Genomic DNA, 9,341 nt, shown 5'->3' on the forward strand with positions numbered 1-9,341 from the left:
GCCCCGCCCCCACCCCGCGCCAGGCCCCGCCCCCTCCGGAGGCCACACCCATCGCACCAGGCCACGCCCCCTCCAGCAGCCTGGGGGCGGGAGGGGGATAAAACGCGAGGCGGCCGGAGCTCTCGGGTTGGATCGCGCTGAGTTTTTTGTCCTTTCGCGGCAGCCGTAGTGCCGCGCTCGGCCCGCTCTCGCGGGGATCCTCGCGGCGCGTCGGTGAGTGCCGGCCTGAGGGGAGCCGGCCCCGGGCCTGCAGGCCGCACGCCGCCTTCGGGCCCCGCCGTGAGGGGGCTCCGTACCTGCGGTTCGGGCTGAGGGGAGGGGAGCGGCGGGGTGCGGGTGCGGCCGGGCTGTGAAATTCTTCGGAAATCTGGGGAAGCGGAGCTGTGCGGGCTGTGAGGTGAAAGGACGCAGAGTTTCCTCATCATCGCTCCTTGGTGTGCAGCTGCGGCCCTGGCGGTAACGGCTGTGCCGTGCAGCCCGGCGCTGCTTTGCTCGGTGGTGCTTCTTACCTCTGTAGCCAATGGAGCTGGCTGGGGTCAGCCCTGCCGCTGCGATGTGGTGTCAGACTGAATTTAAGCTCTCCGGGAAGCAGCGCTTCTGATCTGGGGGAAAATGTAGAAAACAAGGAAAACTGAACGGCCTCCTCCTTTCCCTGCAGAGAAAATGCTGAGAAGCGTGAAAGGATTCATTTGCCGCCCTCTGAAGGTAAGCAGAGTGGCAGCAGGGTGCTGCTTCACCCTTTGCTGGGACCCAGAATGATAAGCGTGACAGCAGGACGAGGGGAATGGCTGGAAGCGGAGGGAGGGCAGCTGGAGGCTGGGGGTCAGGGAAGTTGTGTGCTGGGAGAGCGGTGAGGGGCTGAAGAGCTGCCCAGAGAGGCTGCGATGCCCCGTCCATCGCTGGAGGGCTTGGAGGCCAGGCTGGATGGGGCCCTGGGCAGCCTGGGCTGCTGTGAGACGTGGGCAGGTCGGGGGCTTTGCAGGCGCTGTGGGGCCGCAGCTTCGCCATCGCTGAGCTCCCAACCCAAACCATGCTGTGTTTCTTTGATGTGCTGCTTGGCCACGTGGAGCACAGGGTGCAGCAGCAGAGAGATGGAGACTGGGAGCCCTGCATCCTTTCTTGGGGTTCTTGGAGGCATCTGCAGCCCTGCACTCCCTGACACTGCTGGCACCAAGGGGCCGCGGTCCTCACAACTCCTCCTTTAGGGACTTGCTATGGTTCAAAAGTAATTTCTGGGCAGCCTGGGCTGGTGGTAAATGTGGAGGTTGGTGGCCTTGCATGGAATAGTGGGGGGTTGGAGCTTCATGATCCTTAAGTTCCCTTCCAACCTGAACCATTCTGCGGTAAGAAATGCAATTCCTCTCATCTCACATCAATTGTGTGAAAATGTGGTGTCTCCCTTTATGGGAAGAGAGGCAGCTTGTTTGTTTTCTTCCTTCTGTGTTTTGTTCCCTTGGTATAAATGTGAGACAGCAAATGTGTGAGCGTGCCTGGGCAGAGGGCTTGAATGGGACAACTGTTAAAAGCCCGAAATTGGGCATCCCATAATGCACAGAATGCAAGAGTTCTCCTTCTTCACTACTGGTGCTTCTCAGAAGGTGAAGAATCTGTTTGCTCTGCACTGCTGGAAAAGGAAGGAAAAAACAGCCCTTCCCAAAGCCTGTGCTGCAGGTGGGAAGGGGAGCTTCCCAAAGCTTCAGGTGGGTGCAGAAACGTTGGCCCAGCAGTGCAGCAGCACTCTGCTATCAGCAAAGCTTCCTTATGCCATGCACAGCGTGATCGATCCGTATCGCAGCCTGCAATGACTTCTCAGTGGTCAAGAACGGCGGTTGTTTGGTTTGCTGTTGTCTTTTAAATGCCTTTTCCATTAGAATTAGTGATTATGAGCCTCTCTGAGAGGAAGAGCGTAAGTCCTTCTTCCCAGAGGGAAGATTCTGGTGTCACAGTGTTGATCATGGCAGCCTGTAAGCAGCCCTTTCTGGAGACCCAGCTACGTAGGAACAGCTCCACCTTACGGCACATGACTTTATGATTAATCTCCCTGCACCACGTGATGCTTTGCTGCCATTTCAGGGATCCGAGTTAAACTGCAGCCCTTCCACAGATGTGAAATCCTCTCCGTGTTGCTTGGATCAACTGTGTTAAAGGATGACGTGGGGATGGGAGAACTTCAGGTGCATGGTGGGGTTGTGCAGAGCCCTGCAGTGAGTCCCAGAGGAGCACGCTTATGATTCTGGCATTCCGTGCAAAGCCAAGAGGAGCTCATTCTGCAGAGCTTAGCAGCTGCTGGCTTTTGTAGCACAGGGAGCCCGACTTCTGCTGGTCTCAGACGGCCCTTCTTCAAAAGTGGTTTCATTAGGCGTCACTCAAACCAATTCTTGAGCTGCATCCAGATGCACGTAAAGAAAACCACGGGCTGAGCCTGAAGTGAAGCCTTGGTTCACTTTCATTCTGTGGAACAGAGCTGTGGTTCTCCAGATGAAGGCATCCCTAAGGCAGTAACCTTTCCTCTCCTCCCCAGCCAACAGAGCTCACGCTGCGTGCTTTGCTGCAGGTTTGAGGAGGTGAGATGCTCAAAGACAACGAGAAGGGCTGGAATTCTGGGCTAGGAGCGACGTGTTTTGGTGAACAGGTGGCAATGCTGTGCTCTGCTGTTAAATGGACATCCCTGTGCCTTGCTCCAGGCCGTGCATGAAGTCACCTCCGAGGATTAAGGGTAGCCAAACGAGACGTCCTAATTGATCATTTGTACTTAAGGAGGAGAAAAAAAACAAACCAAAACACTGATGGTATTTAAAAAGGTGTTGAAGCACTGATTGAAGACCCCGTGGTGTGGTTAATGTGGGTTGTGGGGTAAAACCTGACCTGATGTTTCCTTCTGACCTTGTGGTGCTCAAATGGCCCCCAGAGGAGGATGGGGATGACAGCAGAATTGCATCATGCAGTGTGGAGTGGAAGCAGCTGTTCCTGTCTCTGACCTTCAGTTTCTGACCGCCCTCATCCACGCAGACAGACCAGGAAAACGCTCCTCTGTTTATAGGCAGAGCCTGCAACTGTTCCAGTCCATAACAGGGAGGGTGGCTTTCGGTTTTGCTTGCTTTGGTCCCAGCCTCTGGCCTGTGCAAATGTTGCATTCATTGACAAACGCGTCTCATTTCGCTCATGTTTTCTTTCACCATCACATAACAAAGTGCTTGTCCTCCTGCTCCTCTCTTTCTTGCTGTGTTGGCTGGGCTTCATGGGTGTGCTTCGGCAGCCTGCCTATGGGGAGAAGAACTAATCAGCTTAGCTGCCTGTTTCAGTTTCTCAGTGTTGTAATGAAAGAGCCTGGATGCAGGGACGCAGCCAGGACAAATCGGTGCGGGGACTGCAATTAGAAATATCAAACAGTGGGCAGCTCTGCACCAATCTCTCCATAACTGAGGTGGTTCTGGATTATTACAGCTTGGTTATGGACTACTACAGCTTGGGTTATCAAGGCACTCGCTGCTATTCATCAACGTGGGCAGAAATGTTATGGGAAGGGCCCAGCAATGAGGCCCAGCACAGCCACGTCTCCAAGAGGAAACTCAGCGAGGAGCAGCTTGGCTCTCTGGGCGAGGGGAGTGGATGGAAACGGTTTAACAGCAGGCATGGAGAAGCGCAGCGTGGTTTTTCATGTTGAGTTTTCCATTCTAAGGGCAGATTCCAGTTCTGACTGCAGGACTTCTGCTCTGTGCTGTTGTCTGATCGTGCTTTTCTCTCCTCAGTTGGACCATGGCTTTGCTCTCCATGCGGCAGCCAAGGATTGCTTCAGTTCTGTTGTCAGCCAGGATGTCCGAATCCCAGCAGAAAAACCAAGAGCGATTTTCTGTACCAACGAGGGCGACCCGGTGAGTCCCTGCTGCCAGGGAGAGGAGCCCACATTCCATCTGTGGGTGTGTGGAGCCAGCAGGGCTTGCTGGGGTGGCTTCTGGGCCGCAGAAAGGAAAGTGGCGACCCCCAGCCCAAAGGAAAGCAGGCTGTGGCCGTGCAGTTTAAAACAAGGCCTGGATTTAAGCAAGGCAGGGCTGCTCCGCTGCCTCAAATCCTCCCGGGAGCAAATATTGATTCCTCCTCTGTCGTTGCGCAGATGAAATAGACTGATATATTGCACGGGCTCAGATGTGGCTTAGCTTGTCATCAGACACCATTAATTTCGACTCCAGGGTTCTTCTTTCCTGACTAACCTCCCCAAATTGGCTGTGAGGGGGGGATGAAAAGCAAACCCCAGATAACCTCAGCGCGGCGTGGCTCTGCAGCATCATTCCAGCCCGCTGCTCTTCGTCTCCAGCACAAAATGAAGTGGGATAAATGAATGGAAGAAGCCTTTGAGATGCTTTTCTGCTGCCTCTGTAATTGGAGTCTTTCAATACTGATTCCTCAGGGGTCTCTATGGAAACAGCAGCATGCAGATGATCTCGCTCACGTGGTCTGAGCGTCTCTATAGATCGCGCAGAAGGGTCCAGATGGCAAGAATTGTCTCTGCTGTCCTGTGCCTCCAATCCACGTTGCTGGGCAACTGGCTTTGGCATTCTGACTTCACGTGCCTGATGTTGGGTGACAACCAGCATCTCCATTTCTCCGCTCGGTTCCTCGAGGTGCAGCACTGCAGGCTGCGTGGGGAGCAGAGCGGCGCTGGGTTGCTTCATCAGCAAACCTCATCATTCCAACTGGGCTCCTACGTGTGCGCAGTAAAACCCCATTAAAAATGGATTAAGAAGGAGGCCAGGTGAAAGCTAAATTCTTAATGAGGCTTTGCTTTTTTTTTTTGATATACCTTTCTGTTAGCAGAGCTCAGAGTGACTTAAACACGGTGGTAAAGGTAGGAAGCACTTTGCAGGTGTGGCAGCTGAGGGTGAAGGAATTTGCCTGAGGTTATGCAGCAGTGATGAAACGGAATAAAACTGATCTCTGGAGCAGCGCCATGCAGAAACACAGCTGCTGGTCAAACCATTCCTTATTCAAATAATAGATAGCAGGGAAATTATCCACCCAGGGGCTTAAAGAAAGTAAATTTGAGTCTAGCAGGCAACACTGAGGGCGATCACAGTGCCGTTAAGGTGTGGTGATCAGGAGGAGAAGTGGAGCAGTAGAGGATTAGATACTTCATAAAGCATAGGGTGCAGTGCCTGTGAAACACAGCAGCTTGTGCCCAAGCTCAGGTGGGCTGGAGATTTCCTTTGGCAGTAACTCTGATACCACAATTCCTGCCTGACTTCACTGTGTGGTTCTTCTGCCTGTCAGTAAGCCGTCCTGGTGTTGCCTGCGTGATCCCTGTGTGCAGAACAGAGTCAGGCTTCAGAGTGTTGCAGTTTGCTCTTTGCCTCCCCAGGCCAAGCACAGTGAGCAGCACGAGGGTCAGCATTACAGCATTCCTCTGGAGGAGGTGAAGGCTGTTCTCCCACATGGATTGCCCCCTCGTTTCCAGCAGCAGGTAAGCCTGCATCAGAGCACGTTTGTGTGAGTGCTTCCGAGATGATTGCATCGAGCAGCAGCAAAGATGTTCTGATGGACTGAGGCATAATGGTGATTTGCCTCTGCTGGTGCCAAAAGGAAAGGCCTTTGATGGTGCCAGTCAGAGATGCTAGGAAGAGCTGCGGTGTGCTGACGCGTGGCTCCTTGTTCTTGTCCTGTTCTCAGATCAAGACCTTCAGAGAAGCCCGCATCATGGTGCGAAAGCCTGCTCTGGAACTTTTCACATACCTGAAGAACTCCAACTTCGCCCACCCCGTCGTCAGATACGTGATTTGTATCTTTTATCGCTCGGCTCGGTGGTGGAACAGGGGTTAAACACAGGCAGGTGAACGTGAGCACATGAGGGCAGCGTTTTGCTGAATCACAGAACCACAAGGTTGGAAACGACCTGCAAGATCATCCAGTCCAACCCCCCTCCCGTTCCTATCAGTACCACAAGCACCAAACCATCTCTCGTAGCTCCTCATCCAGGCGCCTCTTGAACACCACCAGGGACGGCGACTCCACCACCCCCCTGGGCAGCCATTGCAGTGCCTGACCACCCTTTGGGAGAAAAAGTTTCTCCTAATATCCAACCTAAACCTCCTCTGGTGTAACTTCAGGCCGTTTCCTCAGGTCCTACTGTTTGCCTGGGAGAAGAGGCCAGACCCTTTTGCACCACAACCTCCCTTCAGGAAGTTGTACAGTGCAGTGAGGTCTCCCCTGAGCTCCTCTTCTCCATGCTGAACAATCCCAGCTCCCTCAGCCGCTCCTCATCTTTGTGCTCCAGACCCCTCACCATTTCATTGCCCTTCTCTGGACACGTTCCAGGGCTTCGATGTCTTTCTTGTAGTGAGGGGCCCAAAACTGAACACAGCACTCGAGGTGCAGCCTCACCAGTGCTGAGTAGAGGGGGACGATCACCTCTCTGCTCCTGCTGGCCACACCATTTCTAATGCAGAAATATTTGCTGCATGCTGAGCTCTGTGCTTCATCCTTCAGGAGCTGCCTCTGCCTCATCTGCTGGCAGCAGAGTCACCCGGAGAGGTTCCCAAAGCTGATGGTCCTTGTTGGGGCACAGCTCCACCAACGGTGGTGTCAGCACAACCGAGGGAATAGGAATCGCAGCCCTGAAGTCCCGAGAGAGGGGGAAATGTGGGGAGAAGGAATTCTTCAGCCTTGCTTTGCTGCCAGATGGAACTCCATCCTGGCTTTTACGACCTTTGCGCTTCCTTTATTCTTTTTGCCAAACAATTTACAGCTGCTTCATGCTATTTTGTTGGAGATTTTCCTTGACAGACTGCGTTGGAGACGGTGAGAGAGGAACTGGGAAAACCATGACGCTGTGCCACGTGGTTCACTTCTGCGCACGGCAGGGCTGGCTGGTGCTGCACATCCCGGATGGTAAGGCCGTGTCAGGTACACACAGCCGTCACTGCTATGGGAGATACAGAGCTTTAGGGCAGCACGCTGAAAATGACGGGTCTGTGCCACCTCTGTCCTTGCAGGACTTTGTCCATCAATGCTGGCAGACTCCTCTCGTAAATGCAGCAGAATGAGGACAAGGGATGCACCCACGTTGTACATTTTGACTGAAAATAGCAACTGCTTTCCTTTGCTTGCAGCGCATCTTTGGGTGAAGAACTGCAAGGAGCTCATGCAATCCTCCTACAACAAGAAGAGGCTCGATCAGCCCCTGCAGGCGTCCTTCTGGCTCCGGAACTTCAGAACCACAAATGAGAGCTTCCTAAAGGAGGTTTGTAGGGGCTGCCAGGCTGTCGGTTTGTAGCCAAGAGAGATCATCACTCTCTGGGACCACGTGTGTGTGCTTCTGTTCTGTCAGCACCTCGAGGTGAAACCTGCGTGCACCCATCGCTGGGAAGCGCTTCGTGTGGTGATGCATGCGCTCACGTTGCACACATAAAACCTCTCCGTTGCTGGAATGCAGTTCTTTAAAAAGAAGTAATATAAATCCCTCTGTGGGAATGGCTGCCTTTGCATTACCGCATTGGTTTAATTGCTGTTTCCTCTTACGCAGATAAAAACACAACAAAAATATGTGTGGAGCAAACGAGACAGCACAGAGCAGGGCAGGCCGCTGGGAGAGGTGGTGGAGCAGGTAAGGAGCTGCCTCGCTCCGTCTCGGCTTCTATCAGAACATTGCATCGTTGCTTTTGTAAAGTGGGATTGCTTCAGAGGTCTGTCATACCTTCCCCACCCCTTCGGAAGGGCAGGCAGCGCCCCAGCAACCTGCATTAAGGAGAACAGCCTGAGTTGTGTTCCTTTTCCTCCTGGAAGGGCTTAACTCGAGTGAAGAACGCCAGCGACGCGGTTGGGGTGGTGCTGAAGGAGATCAAGCAGCAGAGCTGTCTGGGTTCCTTCAGGGTCCTGGTGGCAGTGGATGGAGTCAATGCGCTCTGGGGAAGGACAACGTTAAAGAAAGAAGACAAAAGCCCTGTAAGAAGAGAGTGTGAATGTGTGTGGAAAGCAGGGGGGACGCACTGTTTTAATTTAGGTTCAGGAGTGACCCCTCCTGTGAAGTCATACACACCGAAATGCACGTTTGGCTCTGCCAGCTTGGAGGGATGTGCAGAATACAGCCTGGGCTTCAGGCAGTTTTAACTGAGGGAAGTTGTCTCAATGGGGAAAAGATTCAACCTTCAGATGGCAGGGAAGGTTTGGGGGCTTCTGTGTAGCGTTACTGGGGCTCAGTAGGGTTAAGAAAGAGCAAAGAAGGGATGCACCTGAATGATGCACACAAATAATACTTCCAAAGTAATTTAAAGGGGGGGAGAGGAATGTATTCCCCACGTAGAAACTGCTGATAAGGAGTTGTACCGTCCCCTCTTTGCCAGGTTTCTCCAGAGGAGCTGACGTTGGTGTACAACCTAAGGAAGATGATGATGAATAATTGGGTGAGTTTTGGCCCTTTACTTTAGGCGTCGATTAAAGCTCCTGCTGAGAAGTGTGAAGCTGCAGCTGTTTCACTGCTCCTTCAGTAAAGGAGAGCACAGTGCAGCTGCTTGGGGTCAGCATCAGGCAAATGTTTGGCAGCAGATGTAAGAATGTAACAGCAGCTCTGCACACAGCCATGCCTTCCTTGTATAGTTTGTAACTCACTTCCTGAGACCCCAGGATTCACCGGCTGGTAATGATGTTGCAGTTGATGATTTTGTTGAACCTAAGGAGAACTGTTTGGATTCCTTAAAGTTACACTTGTTCCTCAGGGCAGCGTTTTGGAACTCTGAGCTGCCTTGGGACGCTGCCTGGAAGCCGCGTCCATTTCACAGTGTGCTCTGCTCCTCTGTTTCAGAACGGGGGTGCTGTTGTGACAACACTCAGCCAGACCGGTTCCCTCTTCAAGCCCAGCTCTGCCCATCTGCCCCACGAGCTGCTGGGAAAGGTGAGCAGCCACGGCCTCTTCTCTCCTTTCCTTGGGAAACAAAACCTCAGTCTGGAGCTGCGCTCAGCCCCAAGGCTGCAGTGTATGCTCTGCTCTTCCTTGAGCTCAAACGCACCTTCGTTCCCTTTGGAATTCCAGGAGGGGTTCGATGCTCTGGATCCCTTTGTCCCCATCCTGGTGCCCAACTACACAGAGCGTGAGTTCGAGAGCTGCTACCAATACTACCTGCACTGCCGCTGGCTGCAGCACGACAAGGGTGAGTGCCCGCCTCACTGGCTGGGGGCTGCAGCCCGGGGTCTCCCCCTGTCCCCTCTCAGTGCCTCCTCTCTCTTGCAGCGCGCACGGAGGACGGCAAAGAGGAGCTGCGCTTCCTGAGCGGCCGCAACCCGTGGCAGCTGGAGCGGCTGGCGGCGCCGCTGTAGTGAATAAAGGCTGCGCTGCACAGCACGTGTGTCCTTGGGGG

General features: G+C 53.6%; 1 protein-coding gene across 3 annotated transcripts; it reads left to right on the top strand.

Moving 5' to 3' along the window:
- Positions 1–103: 103 nt before the first annotated feature.
- Positions 104–9,322, top strand: DAP3 (death associated protein 3). 3 transcript variants are annotated; one of them, XM_052705542.1, is made up of 13 exons: positions 104–213; positions 659–705; positions 3,750–3,872; positions 5,354–5,455; positions 5,662–5,770; positions 6,787–6,879; positions 7,101–7,231; positions 7,514–7,594; positions 7,774–7,932; positions 8,331–8,390; positions 8,789–8,878; positions 9,017–9,134; positions 9,215–9,322. In XM_052705542.1, exons 2-13 carry the CDS (start codon positions 664–666, stop codon positions 9,298–9,300), a joined length of 1,194 nt encoding a protein of 397 aa, XP_052561502.1. In that variant the 5' UTR covers positions 104–213; positions 659–663; the 3' UTR covers positions 9,301–9,322. The 3 variants fall into 3 exon arrangements, with proteins under 3 accessions (XP_052561502.1, XP_052561503.1, XP_052561504.1); XM_052705543.1 differs by lacking the exon at positions 104–213 and adding an exon at positions 219–301; XM_052705544.1 differs by lacking the exon at positions 104–213 and adding an exon at positions 373–397.
- The last annotated feature ends 19 nt before the right edge of the window (positions 9,323–9,341 follow it).

This window comes from Tympanuchus pallidicinctus, unplaced genomic scaffold, assembly GCF_026119805.1.
Source record: "Tympanuchus pallidicinctus isolate F22 unplaced genomic scaffold, pur_lepc_1.0 scaffold59, whole genome shotgun sequence".
In the NCBI taxonomy this organism is placed as follows: Eukaryota; Metazoa; Chordata; class Aves; order Galliformes; family Phasianidae; genus Tympanuchus; species Tympanuchus pallidicinctus.